The 20180-nt window shown below is 39.7% G+C and overlaps 1 protein-coding gene across 2 annotated transcripts in view; it reads left to right on the forward strand.

The window, feature by feature from the left end:
• The window catches only part of ESRP1 (epithelial splicing regulatory protein 1), a 289890-nt gene that overhangs the window by 91268 nt on the left and 178442 nt on the right, over positions 1-20180 (forward strand). For both annotated transcript variants that reach the window (XM_069220486.1, XM_069220487.1), the window contains exon 7: positions 14492-14602. In XM_069220486.1, the coding sequence (XP_069076587.1) occupies positions 14492-14602 (111 nt within the window). The remainder of the gene's footprint in view (positions 1-14491; positions 14603-20180) is intronic.

Below are 20180 nucleotides of genomic sequence, written 5' to 3' on the forward strand. Positions count from 1 at the left end.
CTAACAATACCGTTGTTATGGAACACAGTGTGTGTCCCCCATGGTATAACATTAAGCAGGATTTCTAATGCATCCACTGCTACTCCATGCAATGTCATCGCTGCCAAACAAGATGAGGATGGTTCTGTAACCTTTTCAGGAAATCTATTGACTGATGTTTTTCACCCATCATTAAATTGCTAATCATGCACACAAGAAGAAGTTGGCACTTCCTTTTCCAGTATATTGCTCTTGTGAGACCTCAAGGATTTTTTCTCGCAAATGTCACCATCTACTTAACTATAGTGATGACTACATTTTGGAGTACCAAGATTTTTCAAAAATGCAACTAACACAATTTCCCTGTGGCCACATTACCTGTAAATGCTGGGAAATGTATGTTTTCCTAACCTGTGGATCTAGCAGCCCACATTTCGGTGTCTCTCCCACTGAAGTTAGAGATAATAAAAACTGGCCTACTGGTATTTGATATGACTGTCTTAGGTCAGTAAACAGTTGCAAGATGCCTTCTTTGAATAACTTCCCTATTTCATGAATCCCTGCCTCTGACCATGCTATGATTTTAATGAGAGAATTCCACAATGGTAATTTTGGGGAGTACGTACCCTTTGCTTTGATTTGTGTTAGGCTGTGCATCCAGCAGTAATTGTTTATGTTAAAACTTGTTTGTGCTTTCAACTCTCACTTGATTGTCTTTTGAAAAACTCATGTTTTTAAAATTTTTAACTCAGTTGTCAATTTGCTACCTATAGTTGTACAGATGAATACTACAATTCATACTTTGGAGTGCCTCATCCTCCTGCTGTCCCAGACAGTTAAAGATTTCTGATGGCCACCATATGCTTATTCGTAACACATATCAGATGTGGTTTAAGTGATCTAAGGGCCATAAAATATATAGTGAGGTAGAATCCAGGGTATATTTCTAAAGAAATATAAAACCTGTGGTGAGATAACAATTCCTGACCTGTCAGATGACTGCAGGGTACTTTATTGAGCAGGGCATCTTGTGTACCCATGTGCATCGATCATAATTGGTTGTTTTCCTCTCCCCCCCCCCTTATTTAGATTGTTTAAGTTTGTAACCTGTTAGCGAATCTACTTTGTTAAATTCTGTTTATACCATATTATCATCTACAGTCGTCAGACTAACTATATTTATTCATAGAAGTATTTCTGACAGACCAGCTCTATGTTCTCACATGATTGAGTAGTACATTTTAATAACTCTACATAGGATCACATAGAAACAAAACACCTGTTCTTGACATACCCATGCCTGTGGTTGACATTTGAAGAGTATGAAAGTTTGGCAAGCTAAAGTACCTTGTGCATTGAAGTACCACCTTCACCAATGATCACAACATCCTTGAGGTGTTCAACTTGAAGTTTATTGCACATAACAACCTGGCATCAATCTGCTTCTCCCACTCGGATTATCTCTTCGCCCTAACTGCCTTTTTCCTCTCCCGTATTCTTGAATCTCCCCATGAGATCACCTGCATTCTACACATCACATTGTAACACATCTCCTTCCCTTCATAGTTATAATATCAGTGAAACACAAAGAAATATACAATTTGACATAAACGAAAACTATAAAAACCTAACTACTGAGCACCCAAAAAATGAGGGGGGAAAAAACTATAATGCAAATAAGGAGAATCATGTGAGTTTCCCCAACAATACAATAATAGATGTTAAACATGAAAAAAAAATCCAAGTACGTTATGATCTCAGTTTTCCATGCAATACAATAATAAATGTTAAAAATGTAAGGACAATTTTAAAACATTATGATCTCATGTAGTCCTTACGATAAGTAGGCGGTTTGCGAAAACTCTGGCATTAGAATCATCCGCTCCTACACTTGTCTCAGATACCCTTCATACCTCCCTGTCACTCCTCACTCTCAATTCTTCATCACTCATGAACATCATACCTGAAGAACTCATTTAAACCCTTTCCACATCACACTCACCCCTTTCTGATAAAAAGCCACTTTCCTCAAATTCCACCTATCACCCCCTTCAGGAATAACAGAATATCTACTTACTTTATGAACCCTCAATGGACCCATACATGTAGTTAATCCACCTCTCACTCGCCAGACTTGATTTTTACCCAGTCACATTTCTCTATTTTGTGAATTGGTTTATCAACCCCTCTTCCAGACTTCTACCTGATGAGTTTACCCACTCCTTCAACCATGTAGGTACTAGTTTGGTTCCTGGGACTCTCCCTCATCTCCTGAAAGGGACATTTTTGAGAAACACTGTGAAATCATATCATTGACCAATTCCCTGACATCAGTGTTGCCTGCCAATGCCAGTTGAATAGTACCCTTTATCAAACGATTAGCTCTCTACCATTCCATTCCCCTGTGGATTATATAGAGAAGTGCGAGAGTACTTAACTCCACACCGCTCAAGAAATTTCACCATTTCAGTAGACGTCAACTGCGTACCATTATCAGTGATCAATGTTGCTGGAATTCCTTCTTCCTGAAAAATATTCTCTAACTCTTTTATGGTTGTTTTAGTGGTAACACCCCTAATGAACCTCAAAATAAGCCATTTGGAGTACACATCCACTTCAACTAGGGCATAATGCATTTCACCCGATAACTCATGCATAGGACCTATAAGATCTAGACAAATGGTGTGCCATGGTTTACCCATATCGACCATATGACTCTCAACAGACTCACTCCCAACAGTCAGTCTCTTCTCCCTTTCCTTATAAACTGCACACTTCTCCACCCACTCAACCACTTGATTGATCCAAAACCAGGCCACCAGAATTCGCGCTTCAATCTTTTCTTCGTTAAAATTTGTCCCAAATTACCTTCATGACACATTTTAATCAATTTGTTTCTTAGTCCCATAGGTGGCACAAACAGATCTCCTCTCATAACCACATAGATTCCAAACACACTGAGTTCATCCAAAAATTTTAAGTATGGTCTTGCAGCTAACGGAATTACGCTCTCCCATGTGGCTCCCTCACATATCATTTTCATTACAACTGATAATACTACATCTCTTTCCCTTTCTTCTTCCCAATCACACCTAGTAAAGGCACCCAAACCTGAATGTACAGCATCCTGTACCCATGCTACAGCCCCATCGCTCTCATCTTCACCCATGATGCATGCATCCTTATACGAATCCATAGGCATCCTTGACATTTCTCCAGCCTTGAATGAATGCCCCAATATACATATACTCTTGCAACCTAGCAGCCAACCTTGCCAATCCAGCTGAGCCTTTTCCTGCCCCTCCAGGTAATAATACTTTTAACAAAGGTTTATGATCTGTCCTTAAAACAAACTTCAAACCCCACAAATACAGTCGAAAATATTCAACACCCCAGTCAGCAGCTAGGGCTTCCCTTTCAATCACCGAATAATTAGATTCAGATTGTGTGAGTGAGTGAGCGAGAGGCAAACGCAACAATCTTTTTTGTCTTCCCATGAACTTGTGACAAAACTGCTCTTTTACCAGAAGCGCTCGCATCAACTGTGACAATAGATTTCAGCCATGTGTCTAATGTTGTTAAGATGTTTGCTTCACAAATTTCTTTCTTAATGCACTCAAAACATATCTGTTGATCTTCATTGCACACGTATTTGTTCCCTTTTCTTAACAGAATTTTGAGATCTTCAGTCCTAACAGCAGACTTTTCAACGAACTTTGCGTAATATTCTATCAAACCTAAAAATGATCTTAATTGATCTTTATCTCTAGGGCATGGCGACAATCTGATGGAATCAAGTAAATGCTGTTTAGGTTTGATTCTCCCTTCGGTGACTGAGTAACCTAAGTTGTCTATGCTTATGGTCATGAACAAACACTTTTCTTTACTCTGCGTTAAACTTGCCCCCTCCAATCATTTCAAAACTTTCATCAGAGCATTATAATGTTGACACACCGTATCCCCAAAAACCAAACTATTGTCTTGAAAGTAGACAACATTCTCCATTCCAGAAAAGTGTTTTGCCATCATGTGTTGAAATACACTTGCTACAGATAACCAAATGGCATATGAGTGAATTGTAAAGTACCTTCTATAGTGATAAAGGCAGTAAGACGTTTTGAGCTTTCATGTAACTGAACCTGATGATAGGCATTTTTTAAATCTAGTTTAGAAAAATATTTTCCCCCTTTTATAGTCCTCATTAGTTTGTTAATATTAGGTAGTGGGAACGCACCAGCCAGTGCTTAATTTGTGCTTGTTGTTTTTCTTATGCTGAGCACCAGCACTTATTTTTGAGGGCCGGCGCTTATTCTTCTGCCTCAAGCATTTGCTGCGAGCAAAAGACACATATGGGAAAGACGGAGGAAGAGAAAAACAAAAAAGCGTCACAATGGGAGAAAGGAGAAGGCTGCAAGAGTGAGCTGAAGGGGCAGAGAGAGGCTGTAAATGGATTGAAGAGGCCCGGGGTGACTTCAGGATTACGCTGCCTCAGTATTCCGTGTTCCCACATTTAATTGCAGCAGCCACATGTTTAAGAGGCAGGCCTGAGCACCGGCACGTTTTTATTTACAAATTAAGCACTGGCATCAGCTACTACATTATGATTCAAGGATCTTTAGTCCACACAAAACCTCAAACGTCCATCTGATTTCTGCATGATTACCACAGGAGAAATCCAGGGAGATGCTTCTATGGTTTCGATCACTCCTAATTTAAGAATGTCCGCCAGCAGTTCTTTGACACTTCCTCGCACTGCCATAGGCACACGCCTCACTTTATGCTGAACAGTAACAGCTTTAAAAAAAAATCTAATTAAGTTATGCACATAACCTTTTAAGCATCCCAAACCGTTCCTAAATAGCCCTTGTGTACTTCTCAGCACGTCATCCAAAGAGATTTCCTCTAGTACTGTTACCTGGGTGGAAGCTCTTGGATTAACAATAATATTTAAGTCACACCGATGTACCCATCCTAAAATGGCTGGACCATCAGTTGATACATAAACGTTTCCTTTGACTTCACGTGAGCCAAACTTAATGATCCGTTCCATATATCTCAAAATGTCAATGGTTTCTCCTTGGTAGCCGCCTGGATTTATGTCTTTAGGGATTAGATTAATGCCACTCCATAGTGTTTTGAAAGGATTCTCTGAAATTATGGTGTACATTGACCCCGAATCTGTCATCAGTTTAACTTGACTCCTACAAATTTCAAAATCAGCCATCGGTCTCACTAAACGCCTCTTGTTACTGTGACTATCATAATCTACCATGAACTGCACAACCGTCACTCCCTAATAATATCCTGTCTACATCCATATTTGAGACTGACATATCTACATCTCCTCCTCTAGACTTAAAACTCCCTTTGTGTTCTTTACTACCCTCCTTGCACATCCTAGCAAAATGGCCTCTGCACCTGCATCTTCTGTACTCTTTGTTTAATGCATAGCACTTTTTAAAGTCAGCGTTATGATAAATGCTTCCACACCAACTACACTCTTTATCTTTACTTTGTACATGACTCTTGCTGTCTGAGGTATTTCTTTTAAAGCCATTTTTCGTGACAACGTGTATATCCCTCTCAATACTATAACTCTTGCTCCTCAGTCACAACATCTGCAGTGACTTTCCCTCTACTCTTGAGTTCTTTCATACACCGTTGTGACTCTTCTATCACTTTGGCTATTTCAACTGCATCTTTTAATGAAAGATCTTTAGCTGCCCATAATCTTTCCAATATTGTTTTATCTTTACATTGCACTGTAAGCTGATCACAAATTAATTTGTCTGTCGTAACCCCAAAGCGACATTTGACTGACAATTCTCTAAGTCTGGACACAAATTCCTCAATATTCTCATGTTCTGCTTGTGGATGCATATAAAATTTGTACTGAGCCAGAACTAAATTAGTTTCCTTAGCAAATATAGGGCCTGATTACAACCTTGGAGGATGGTGTTAATCCGTCCCAAATGTGACGGATATACCACCTACCGTATTACGAGTTCCATAGGATGTAATGGACTCGTAATACGGTAGGTGGCATATCCGTCACATTTGGGACAGATTAACACCGTCCTCCAAAGTTGTAATCAGGCCCATAGTTTCTAATCTTTTCAAAGCATCTTTTTATGCATTATCCTTAAGTTAACCGTTCGGTCCTAAAGTTACTGGAAGATATTTAAATATCCGCTGACCTTCACTGCCTAGGGTATTCAATAAATGTTTCTGGTCGGCGAATACTCCTGATAATCAAGTGCAAGAATATAATTTTAGAACATTTCTGTCCAGTCCTCCCAATTTATTGCAGGAACCCCTGGTTGATTAAGAAAAGATGGAGGTGGACTAATTGCATTATGTGTGGCCATGACACCTAAAAAATTAGAGCAAACAGATAATACCAATTCTCCCCTTTTTTCCCTCTTATAATATATTTTTTTAAAGCGTATAAGTTAATATTAGATGGACAATATAGTTGAGTTTGAGTTAATGACAGTTAGTGTACTTTGGGTCTACTAATCACTGTAAATCAGCACAAGAAACAGCACCAAAAACACATCAGTAGGTGTGCCGTTCACCAAAAAACCATGAGCTAATACCCACAATATGGCTGTAACTATCATCAGCCCTTTTCAGGCGTGCCAATCTCCGAAAACACTTATACAAGGAACAATATGGCTCCCATGTTTTCCCATGTAGAGTGACTTAAGTCCCAAACTAAAATGGCTCCCACATACGTCATACATCCACTGTAATGGGTAGTACATCACAGACTAAATTGATGCCTTGCGATGTTGTGCCCACAAGGAACAGCTTGAGATACTTTTGACAAACTGCCTCCACCCAGCGGATTACCATTGCCCTGAGCTTGATACCCGATGCCCGGTAAGGCAGACTTTAAGTATAGTACCTTGAGTTGTCACGCACAAGACTTGACCCTTGTTGTGCTGCGATAATCGATTACGGTGATCTCACGTAGATATCAGGATTGCCAAGGTTGGTAAAAGCGATAGTCCTTATAACGCAGGTCGTTTATATCAGTAGCCCTTTGCCAAATTGAAGTACCACCTTCATCAATGAGCACAACATCCTTGAGGTGTTCAACTTGACATTTATAGCACATAACAACCTGGCATCAATCCACTTCCCCAGCCTACTCCCACTCGCATTGTCTCTTCCCTGTAACTGCTTTTTTCCTCCCCCGCATTCTTGAATCCCCCCATGAGATTACCGGCATTCTACACATCACATCATAACACTCATTAATTGTTTCAGTCATAAGCTCGCTTCTAGACTAGACGTCCCATCAGTCAAGTTTTATGGCCCCTTGGACACAGACATTGAAACATGTTGACTTTAATCATTGTGTGAAGGCTCTGACACTAATCCACACATCACCATGCTTCCTTGGGTCATCACTAACCACAAACTGTTTTTAAAAGCAAACACTTCCATTTTCAGTATCTAAATGTAAAATTTCCCTTCAATTACTCTACATCATTGCCTAAAAATAGAACCTGTCCGCCCTAATGACACCAGGACTCTTGTTTTCAGCGTTTTAAATATTCCTGGAGGCTTATTAGGAGATGAGTTTCATTCTGTTGTTGCATGACAAAAAAGGGGAAATTATGCTTTCTTGTAGTAAGGCTCATGAGTAGCAGTTCTGTGTATTTACTCCTACTATTGATACTTCCACATTACTTCCCCTCCCCCATATTTCCCTCATCCAACTTTGTCATTAGATATTGATAGCAATGAAACTGCTTTACTTTGCCATCTTTATTTTGACCTCATTCCTAAACCATGTCTTAATGCTAGTTATTTCCTTAATCTAACTACATTGCATTTCATTAATATTATCCCTTACACTGCATAAGTTATTTAAAATAATCAGTTACCTTATTCCAACACATCTCTAAATAAATTACTTTTATTAGAATGCATTAATAATAATTCTAACTGTAAACCTATTTACTTTTTTTATAGTTACACATGTTGCAATTGTAACGCTAAATCACACCTAAAATTAACTAAATCGAAATAACGTACTTTAGACTAAATAAATGTAAATTAATTCATATCCTTGTCCTTCGTTAAATTACATTGGAATCATTTTAAATCTATACTAAGACTAGCCCTGATCCTAACTGTAAACATCATTGATGTAGTTTAACGTAATACACTTAAATCCTGTTAGTCAAACATTTAGCATTGATGTTTGTTAAATGTTTTGGTTAAACAATTTTTAAATACATTAATATTATCCCTAAGTTACAAGTTCATTGCATTACAGACCAATAACCTTGCTACAAACATAGGGCCGTATGTACGAACACATTTTCCCATTAGGACAGAATGGGTAAAACCCTTTGCTACATCTGGCCCTTAGATACTTTCGAAGTATCATTCCTGTTGTATTGGGCAAAGTGAATGTTTAACTGTATAAATGAAGACAAAATGAAAGTGAAGTGAATAGCGGGCAAAAAAAAGGCTAAAAGTCAATGCTAGAAATCAAAGTGGCTAACAGTTCGATCATGATTATGTTAAGACAAGAGCAGGTCTTGTCTTCAATTATCTTTTGATGTATACCCTATATTGTGGTGCAGCATGTATCAATAAGAACCTAAATTAGATGATGTAATTAAGCATGGAAATCTGATCTCCATGTTGTACATGAAGCATTTTCCCTTGAGTTGAAACTCAGTTAATGAACACATGATTTTCCATGACTTTGTGCATCAAAATATTTGAATGGCACTATACATATTAAATTTTTAGTTCCATCTGTGCCTAACACAGTTTTGCATGGGCCCCAGTAAGCCAATGAATTTCACCTCCTTCCTCAGTCCATTTGTTTTAATTTTTTGAGTTGCATAGACTACTTTATGTTCTGGGCATGAGAGCATATAAATATCAGAAATTCAGTTGTTTGGAGAATGCCATGGCTTTCTTACAGACCAGAATCTCGGTAGCAATATCTGTGTAATGATGGGTTGTGCTTAGTGTAATGCATAATGATGTTTCCTAATGATTGTATGTAAAATTGCTGTTGGACTTTGTGTTTTTTTGTGTTCTTTAGGTTTAGATGATTGAGTCATGAGGCTTTGCGTATATCTCATTCCTTGAGAATGAAAGGTTATGTATTGCCTGGTGGGTTATATTGTTGTCTGGAGCACTTGGTCCGTATAACTAGGGAAAAAGACTAGAATTCCCTATTTATTACTTTTTGATTAGTCTCCATGTCCGTGTAAGATTGTACATGCTCTTGGACCATAATCACAGCTGCATTTCTTTACTAAGACCTGATGCAAAAATCGAAGCAAAATGACTTTGTAACTGAAAACAACCAAGTAACAAATCAAACAAGGGAATGTTCATAATAGTCAAATAAATGACTGCCCTGGAGAGTGTAGAAGGTACCTATCACTTCACACCATCACTGGAAGTCTGAATGTGTTCTTTGGAAATACGGTCCTCAAGATCCAAGCTGATATACTAGAATAGATGAGGAATTGACGAGCACACCAATTGAACCATCTAATATGCCTATTATTCCCATCATTGCTGTGAGTCTTGCAAATTTACAAAGCAACCGGCAAATTGAAAGCTTCAAATACTTATGCCACATTTTATTTAGTGTTCAAAATGTGGGTGGGGATCTGAGTGAGTGTGTGACTGTTATGTGTGCTTAGGACTAAATTTAATGCTTTGGGATGTTTTATTCTGTTTGTTTATTTTGACTTGCATTTCTTTTTTTTTGTGGCTTGGAGCATGCTGGGTAGGTTAAGTGTTGTGCCAATTTTAGGGGCAGATAGTATTTCCCCCATTTTCACTGTAGTTGCTACCCTGGGTAAAGTGTTCTGGTCCCGGGGGACTTAGTAAACATCTTTCCTTAGTTATGTGACAGGCAGTCTTGGTCCACATAACTGGATGCAGTATGGCCGTCTTGGACTACGGAGTAATTGTCTTTGTTGAACTCGAGGGGTTGAAGGGAGAAGTGTGAGTGAGTGTGTGATAGCTTCTGGTTATGGTCAGCTGTCTCGTCAGTGTATTTGGACTTTGGCCTTGATTTGTGGTTTTGGGTTCTATTGTGCTACAGTGTTTTTATTTGTTTAGGGGTTATGATGTTACAGCATAATGTCCTCCTCTATCAGCAGGTGAATGCTAGATGCAATGTGAAATCATGTCATCTATCTACCCCCAATACCTCAAATATCTTGCTTTGTTTGGTAATAATATTCCTTTCTTTGGTAATAAGACAAAGGGTCTTACTATGAGTTTGGCGGTCTGATTGCTGGCTGAACTCCAATACAGCTGTGGGGAGGCAGTCGTCAAGCCGGTGGCTTCCCCACTGTCATATTGCGATGTTTCCACTGGGCTGACTGGTGGAAACTGTGGAGCTGAGGCCAATGCTGTTTCACACAGCACCCTCGGAATGCACACTCAGAGAGTGCTGACAGGAGACCCCTGCACTTCCCATGGCAGGGGCATGGGTGGTGCCGAGGCCTCCCTTTGGCCCCAACTCTGGATTTCTGTTGTCCTTTTCATGGCGGGATCCTGCCATGAAAAGGCTGTCGGAAAGGAAAGTCGTGATCAGCACGGCGGTGCCGACTTCGGCACTGCTGTGACTGACCACAGCTTTCACAGCCACCAACCTGTCGGGATCGCTGATCCCATCGGAGGTGGCGGTCTCCTGGCGTTCTGACCACCAGGGTCGTAATCTGGCGGTCAGACCACCACTGCAAGTTTGGCATTCTTAGGACCGTCAAACTCGTAATCAGGCCCATAGTCTTTCAAGAAGTTAAAGATCCTAAAAAAGGACAGAAAATTAATATAATGCAACTAAAGTTACTCAAAATTCTAAGCAATCTTTTTCATATCCATTGTAATTCTTAAGTAAGTCTTACCTCCGTGGCAACTAGACCCTAGAAAAGTAATCACCCATTACAATACACAATTGCATATCTTATTATGAAAGAAACAAATTTGACAGACATGTTATGCAAATATAGCACACAATAGTACGTGCCAAATACTTTGAAAGTATTAACCTGTGATGTACAGAATTATATAGGTTCCCAAATAAACATTAAAGTATATATCTCAAATAGTTTTATAAAGAGGTCTATGGGAACATCAATATTTAGGGCTGTACACAAATACTCAAAATCTATAGATTAATCCAATAGTATGCATATACACAGAATAAATATATTCTGCATCCAGTGTCAAAATGATTCACACAAAATGTTCTCTAGTGTTCCTCATTTACACCCTGACAGTGAACTGAGTCAAGTTTTTCAAACTAACATCATTCAGATTGTAAAATCATATTTCCGAAACACTCCTTCCTTTCTTGGAGAATATATGTTTTGTAGAGCTACAAACCGTATTTAGTGAATGCTATGTCCTATAATAAAAAAACAGCTCAATGGGCGATTTAGAGTTTTTCAGACGAGCGTGGGATCAATATTCACTGTATTTCTGTTAACTATACATTCTATCATACTGACATAGTATTATGTACAGGGGCATCTATAGTTCTAGGGAATCTATATAGTTGATGCAGTATGTAGCCACACTTTAAAATGTGTTGGCAACAATTGCCACAATGTAGGCATGGATAAGCACCTTTCTTAAAGGTCTGTATTACACACTGTATGTTTGAATCCTTAGATGGCCATTTCATTCTTTAAAGAAAAATATCCCTTTTAAATGATCATCTTGAATATTGTACCAATTCTTCAAAATGATAGATTGTATTTTTCTTAATGTCAAATGTTATTGTTTTTTAAAACCAGGACAAAACAATACACATAGTACCATCACAACAAAAGATGTTGTGCTTACGTATTCTACACAGCCTATAGAAAGCAAGACAACCTGATACAGGCCATAATACGCACACCATTCCCTCACCCCAATTTTTCCATGTTTTGGGGGAAATCCCTTTGCCACATAGATTGGTACCTCATGTTTTGCACACTAGTCCATGCCACAATGCCATTTGAATATGGGGGGCTGCAGATTTCTAGGGCTTGGCAGTGCTTTTTTGGTGATCATCGCTCCTACCCCACCAAGGTGCGGTGTCCGCGGTCGCCTCTGCATCCTCGAGAATAGTTAGATGTGAAAATCATGGTGAGGGCCTCTATCAATCTCCCAAAGACCCCAGTATATGTGGTAAATATTATTTCCAAATTCCTTGTTACAACTGGGCAGACCCGTACACATACCCATACCACATAGAAAAAAATCCAGATTGATGTTGGGGCAAGAAATGCATTTGGGTTCCAGGAGATTGTTGTCCCATCACAGTCTCTTTAGCATGAAATGGATGTGATGGAGATAGCTGGATGAGTCACAGTCATGCTAGAATGACAAGAGTACGTGATGCCATACAAGAATCGCACCAGTTGCTGTCATCCAAGGGGCCCCACCACCATTCCCAGCATGCCGTCAGTTCCCTGTCAAATCAGGGGAATTGATGACCATTGTTTTGTAAATCTAGTATACCCCCCTTTCCCCAAAGGCCCCATAAGAATTTTGGCTATGAACAGGCTGAATTTATATATTGATGAGAGACATCTGATGGTATGTAAGCTCAATTGTAGGTAGCGGTAGAAATGGAACTTGTGAAAGTTGAACTTTGTACATTTTAGAAGGGCTTCATCAGTGCCTCATCCCACACGTCCCAACCCTCGAGATCCTGTTAAGGTCCCACCCATGGAACCCATCAAGGTAGGCAGAGTGTAGCAGATTTGCATTTCAAAAGGCACCTCTCCAGTGTCACCTTATAATTCCAACCAACCCACATTAGCACCCATCTCAATGCAAGTAGAGCCACTCTGGTGACCCCCGACAGAGCCTTGGGGATAGGGCCACCATAAAGGAGCCCCAGGATATTTCCATGTCCCATCAAGGTCAAGGGGTATGGCTCCGTCCAACACCACAGTAGTTGGCAACAGGCCGGATCAGAGATGGGGAAGTTTTCCACACAGGCTAGGGAGGAGCAATTAGCACCCCTCAGCCCGAGCATGGTGGCCTCTGCCAGTCCACCATCGATCCAGGTCCTGCATAGGCCCCTCCACCTCAGCTGGCCACACACACCAGCAGGGTGGCCCGCCACTGGACCTAGAGCTGGACAAGACAGCACCGCTGAGCAGGCACACTAAATCACAGGTGCCATCTGGCCTCGTCCCACAGCAGCTCTGTCTCCTTGTCTACCCAGGGGGGTGTACAGCATGGCTCCAAAATGCAGCTGATGAGCCTGGGGCCCCAGGGAGAAGCGCAGGGATAGGAAGATTAGTATGAGAGTGCAAAGGAGGATGATTGATAAAACAGGCTACCGGGAGCTTAGCTACGACTATCAGTCATCTTGGCCACACCCCTGATTGTATTTTAAAGCTTGATGTTGAATATTTAATTACACGTTAGTATGCCTTTGTTGCTTTTAGGTTGGTATTGTGAAAATCTGATTTTGGTCAGAGTATCAATTCTCTTTCTGCTCATATGCAAACTCTAATTATTATAACACCATGTAGAATCATATTTACACGTGACTTTATTATTATTTTGGATGCAAACGTCAAGTATTTGATTGGATAGCAGAGGAAACCTACTATTTGAAATACTTATTTACATTTTTCTAGTTCTATTTCATTAAAACAATTTAAAAGTCTTCCACAGAGTAAGGATTCAATTAAAGTGTATAATATCCAAGCAGGATAATTTGAAAGTTGAACATTAAAGAGCATAACTTCTAATGAAAGGTTGAGAGTAATGGGCAATTCCTTTGTTCAACAATCAGGAATGATATACCAACATCTCTGTATGTTCTAGAAAATCATCTCCATTTGTTGTGGTATTTAATGTTAGGGGTTTACTACATTTGTAGGTTTTCTTCTGCTGTTTTTCTCTTTTTATGGTTATGCTAGTTTCATAAAGCCTTTTTAGTATCACAAATCATAAATATGTGTTTACTACAAGCTTCAGTGCCTAGGAAATTAGCCCCCCCCCCCCACCCCCCCAACTCCACTATGTGAAAGAAACTTGTGGCCACTTTGCTCAATCCAGAGAAATACATGCCAGTATCTAGTCTCCCCTTTATTAGCAAAATCACGACCGAGGTAAATTGTGAAGTTCATGTGTTTTTAGAATCCAACAACTTGGTTCACAAGAGACAGTTAGCCTTCTGATCTGTTGCTCTCCTTGATCTACTCCACTGTAGATCACTTTCAGAAAGTCTGGACATATGGTCTGTTATAACTGGGGTGGATCTCTAAGGCCATAACCAATAGAGACAGTTCCTCCAATTAAAGGGTATGCAAAGTAGTCTATCAAAAACTGTATTCTAGTTGTCGGAAAATGAAGTAAATTTGGAGAATTTGCAGAAGAGTTCTAAACCTCTATTTTCCCCAGAAGCATCTCTGGAATGGGTAGAATGCTTTAAGCTAGCATGAATAAATAACTAAACAATGTTTTAACACACATGTATTTTGTTTTTACTCTACAGCAGCAAGACGGAGATTGTGGATGACAACACAGTAATCCGGGCACGGGGATTGCCATGGCAGTCATCTGACCAAGACATTGCAAGGTTCTTCAAAGGCCTGAACATTGCAAAGTTAGTCAACTGAAGCTTTTGTTTTTAATTTCACTTTGAAACATTCCCTACCACTGTAATTATCTCAGGGTAAGTGGTTTAACATTAATATATTTGAACTCTTCAACAAAAGGATTAACAGGGAACTTTCTTGGAGACCACCAACCACAATAAGAAATATAAAATCATACAGACTATGGAAGACTAACGGCCAGCTCCTAATGAAGAATAAGATCATTGATTGAAAGTTCTGAAAATAGTCGGAATTAGGTGTGATAATGTGAATGACTTGCAAAGACTCATTGGACATACCTAACCCAAAGTGAAAAGAGGGTGTTAAAGGTTAACAAGAGTTTCCAAAACCATAGCATGACCATTTCAAATGGCTGCATACAAACATTAAAAATAAGGTGCAACATTATAAGTTGAAAAACTAAAGCAAGCCATTCAAAGTATGTTTGTAAAAAATAAAATAAAATAAAAAGAAATACTAATGCAATTCAGAGGTGAAACTGGGTCCAGACACACCACAACAACCAAAATCAGTTTCTTAAATTACAGTAGTGTCAAACCTACTAGTGAACTGATATGAATAAAGAAAATGTTAACTGTACTAATTTTGTTGATTGCTACTCCTTGCTGAATAGTTTTAAAACTTTCCAGAAATTCAATTATTTATTTCACATTTTAATAAAGCACGCCACAACTGAAAGGCTGTCAGCGTGCTGTATATAAAGACAACATGGGGGGACATATAAAGACCAAATGGTGGCATACTGAAACCCATTATAGAGCACATCCAGATAAGATAAGTAAAATGTTAAATAATAACAGATAAATATGCAATAACTGTCTCTGCTGAAAGTAAAGAATGAAAGCCATCACAAACGAATATGCCAACACACTGGGTTATGAAGAATGAAGCAGTGATATGAGAGGCAATGTGTTGCTTATTTCTGGCCATGAGAAACCACAGATTTCAGGGTAGTGAAATGAGGTCTTTTCAGCCACCATCCATTCTCTATTGTCCTTCCTCCACAATGGAATTTAAGGGTCTGTATGCTGCAGCCAATGTATAATAATCTGCCTCTTCGCTGACATCAAGGCGAAGCCTAGGCTACAAATTTAAACCAGGTGTTTCCCATTTACGTGTAGGGTGAAGACATAACAAAGAATGTGAATGTGGGGCCATCTGTTGTCTTTAAAAGGTATAAGGCTCCAAGCCAGTACAGCTTCTGAACTGGGCACATCCATAACATTTGCAGCAGGTCAGCAGTGCTGTGTCTGCATCTCGGGCAATGACTAGTGCCGGTTTTTCTAGATTTTGCTCAATGCTGATTTATGGTATGTTCTGCAAAGTAATTTAAAATGTATTAGGAGAAGTCTTGCATTACTTCAGGGTCTTTTAGAACAAAATTTGTTATATCCATGGGCAATTAATTGCAAGGCAGTCCTTTCATCACTCCATAGCACAGACAGATACTCATGTTTTTTAATCAATTAGAGTCTTAAGTAAAGCTGAAACCAGTCTACCACCTTGCATTAACATTTCCAGTGTAGGCAGCATCAGTAAGTCAGGTTGCCTCCCAGGAAAGTCCACCCATGTCAGTTACGCAGCTTTCGGTATTCTATCATTGACAAGAAATTTGGCATTCTCAATGCCAAATCTAGTTATAGCCTCTTCAAAGGTCACAAAGGCATAATCTGAGCCTTCCATTTTATAGTATCCACACTCAATCCAACTCACGCATTCAGCCTCCCTTATTAAAAGGAGTTTGGACAACCCCAAATGTTGATGCTGGTTGTAATGGGACACATCTCAACATCCTCTGTTATCCATTTCCAGATCTCATTACTCAAGAGAATCAAACATCAAACTCTAAGCTTCATTTTCCATGAGGACATGAGCAAGTGGTGTAGTGGACTACCTTTGTGGCATCTGTCCCACAACTCCTCCAGGTTAGGCACTGCCTCCACCACATGGGAAAATGCTGAAGTTGCAAGGCTGAGTAATAACATTCCAATTCAGGAAGGGCCAGCCCTCCCCCTACAATAAGGTATCTTAAAAGTATTCAGTTTTCCATGGAACAAGTAACCATCCATAACACGTCAGTCAGCATTGCATCTATTCTTTTAAAGACCAACCCAAGAAACACTTGTTTTATGCCCTGGAAAACATATAGACACCTGGCCAGAATCCACATCACTGAGGCAACATGACTAATCAGTGAGAGGTGAAGTTTCTTTCAGAATGGAATTAACCATCCAGTTCTGTCCATTACTTGACCTACATTCATGGCCATGTCATCATCACTATTATGAGTAAATGTCATTTTCAATTATTTCAAATGTTTCAGTTGCCATTGTAAACTCAACTGTGGGAGTAGGCTCTCATCACAGTAGGCCATTGTTCCAAGTGCGAACAAGTGTGACTTGGATCACTTTGTTTTTAAACTGTATAACCCTCTGCAACCATCTAGAAATTTAGGCATATTAGGACAGCCCTTTCAGGGTCCCTCAAAAAGAGCAAAGAATTGTCGTCATCTAAACATACTACATATTTACAGTGCCAAGTTTCAATTCCTCAGTCTTCTAGGGTTTTTCTTGTCATTAGTGCAAGCAGCTTCATTATCAGGGCGAACGAGTGGTGACAGAGATTATCATCACTGTCTTGTCCCTCTGCCTAGCTCCCAACTGTCAGAAACCACACTTCCTGTTTGGACTCTTACGTTCAGGAAATAATATAATATCCATTTTATAGTATAAGGGCCTATAGTCCCAGCCTACCATGTGGAATTTATTTTCTGTATAACGGTATTTCCCACTGTCTTCTAGTGAATACTTGACCGGTATTTCCAGTCTGCGTAGGTTCACCACCTTGTTCCTGTAAGGTATAAAGCCTGTTTGGTCATGATGGGCCAACAAAATGACAGCATTTGCCAATCTGGTCAGTGTTGCCTTGCTGATCCTTTTTAACATCATTATTTATGATAGACAAAAATGTATATCATTTAAAGCCAGTATGGACTTTTTCTGGCATGGTAATGACTACTATTCTTACCGAAGCCAGTAAGCAGATGATCTGTAAGGCTTCATTCACTTTATACAAAAGCTTCTTCAAGGTTAAGACCAGAGAAGGGCCCATTTGCTATTGTCATTTGTACACTGCCAGCTCTTTTCCATATTCACTGTTGTGCCATATGTTAGGCACACGAGGCATCATTGTTTAATTTGTAGGGATCACACACAATTTGGCATTGTTGGCATGTTGCTGACACTGTAGATCAAACCCTCAGTGAAGTGGTATTATTGGAGCATATGTGTTTAAAATATGGTAAACACAGGCAACCACTGGTGAAGACTGGAGGACACAGAAGGAAAAGGTAAAAAAAAAAAATAATAACTGGCTAGAAAAAATTGCTGACCTCTGTCTCAGACTCCAGATTTAAAATCTGGGAACAGTGTAATCTTTTCTAGGTATAATTGGAACTGGAAGTAACCTTGGATTCCACAATACTTGCAATAAAGAGCAGAGTAGTAATTTCCTGGAAACTGGTAGGGTTTGTCAGGTCCACGTTTTCTTTCAAGCTACAATAGAGTAGACTGAGGCCAGCTGAGTAAATTCTTTTTGCATAGAGGTGTTGATTATCTTGATGAGGTTAGAGACCCATAGGCTGTTTGACTTCTTCTTGATGTATAATATTTCCTCAAGATTGTACAGCAGAGTTATTGAGATGACAATGAGGACATGACATTTGATCTATTTGCGCATATCTTGCTGAGAAGCCACTTAGCTCATAGGTGGGAATGACTACATCAGTTTGGTATAGCTGATAATTCTCTAGCGATTCAGCATTGTCTTGACTACTATTTCATGCATCTTGAATTTTAGTAGCCTAACTGACTTTTTATTTCATAACTCCCTTCTCTTGAAATTTACATGTAGAGCTTTTACAGAAAAAATATGCTCAAGAATTAGACTTGGTGCATAGATTTGAGCTCCCTTAATGTTGCATAAACTCAATTCTTCTCTGTCCCTCCACACCCCCTAAATCCCTTCCCAAAATAAAAAATATTATAATAACTAACATCATGTTAGGAATTCATGACTATGGGTGCCTGGTTTGTTGGTCTAATGTATGAACCCATCATAGTATTTACCTTTCAAACTCCACACAAGAATATTAGGTAGATCCGTTATTACTAAGCGTCCTTGAGCACTTTAATTCTGACCAGTCAACCTTACAATAGTCAAGTGCTGATTAACCATATATTGTTTATTTTCATCCCAACCAGCTCCCTCCCCCAACCACATTAGCCATCAGTACTGGGAAACATACATTTCAGTTTCTTGTGAGTCATGTACTAGTTAGTCATACACTTAAAATATATTTTGTTGTGTGGCACTAATCTTGAGGCTTTAGGCAAATCCACCCATAGCTACTCTCACTGTTCTCACTGCCGTATCATCATAGCCATTTGTAGTACCCTAGTACACCTCAACCCTAAGCGCCACTCCCACCATATAACTCTCAAATAAGACCCCTAGAAGTCTAGTCGTTTCTGAAGAGCTTTTCAAACTGGGTATATACACACACCATATAGCAGCTTCTTTTTTTCCTCCACCATCAGTAAATGACAATCCTCTTCTTGTAATCACTTGTACACCAATCAAATGGTTGCTACAAACATATCTGTTATACCTCTATAGTCCCACTTCTTCATTTCTCAAATGCATTAATTTTTAGTCATTGCTTTCATTATATGTTGATTATAGTGAATTTGGGTAAATGATAACAGCAAGTTGTTGGTGACAAAGTAGTTGTCAGTCTATCCCAGCTGTCATTAAAGGCTGCACAATGTTGCTTAAACAAAGCTTTGCGTCTACCATTTTTATGTAGCCAAATCACATTCCACAATGAGGACCCTGCCATCTCTTGATCAATATGTGTCCATAGTGTATCTGATTAAATCAGTGACCATTCTGAGACCAGTCAGAGCTGCTTAGTATCATATATCACAGACATCTCATACATGCCCAAGTCACAAAGAGGCAACTGTAGGCCCACAAAATGTTTCCTCCCCAGATAAAACATGCACAGAATTTCTTTATTAAACCATGTCATACAGGGTGAGCTTCATTTACTAGGTCTAGAACAAAAGAAGAGCAGCTATTCATCCCAGACATGTAGTTTGTGGCCACTGTTGTAATGCCTGGCAGACACATAGGGGTTCATTATGACTTTGGCGAACGGTTTATACCATCCGCCGAAGTCCCGACAGGCATGCTGCCGCCAGTGCGGCCGCCTCCCCCTGGGCCCATTATGAGTTTCCTGCTGGGTCAGCGGGCGAAAACAGAGTTTCTGTCGGCTGGCCCAGTGGGAAACTGCCTACAGCATTGTCTCCGGCTCGTAATCGAGCCAGCAGCATTGCTGTACTGTGTAGAGTGTGCCAGTACCCATCAGAAAGTTCACTGTCTGCAAAGCAGACAGTGAACTTTGCAACAGGGCTGGCCAGGGGGCCCCTGCACTGCCCATGCCAAGTGCACCATCCACCCCGTCACTTCCAGCCTTTACCTGGTGGTGCTACAGCAATGTAA

This window comes from Pleurodeles waltl, chromosome 2_2 (assembly GCF_031143425.1).
Source record: "Pleurodeles waltl isolate 20211129_DDA chromosome 2_2, aPleWal1.hap1.20221129, whole genome shotgun sequence".
Classification (NCBI taxonomy): Eukaryota; Metazoa; Chordata; class Amphibia; order Caudata; family Salamandridae; genus Pleurodeles; species Pleurodeles waltl.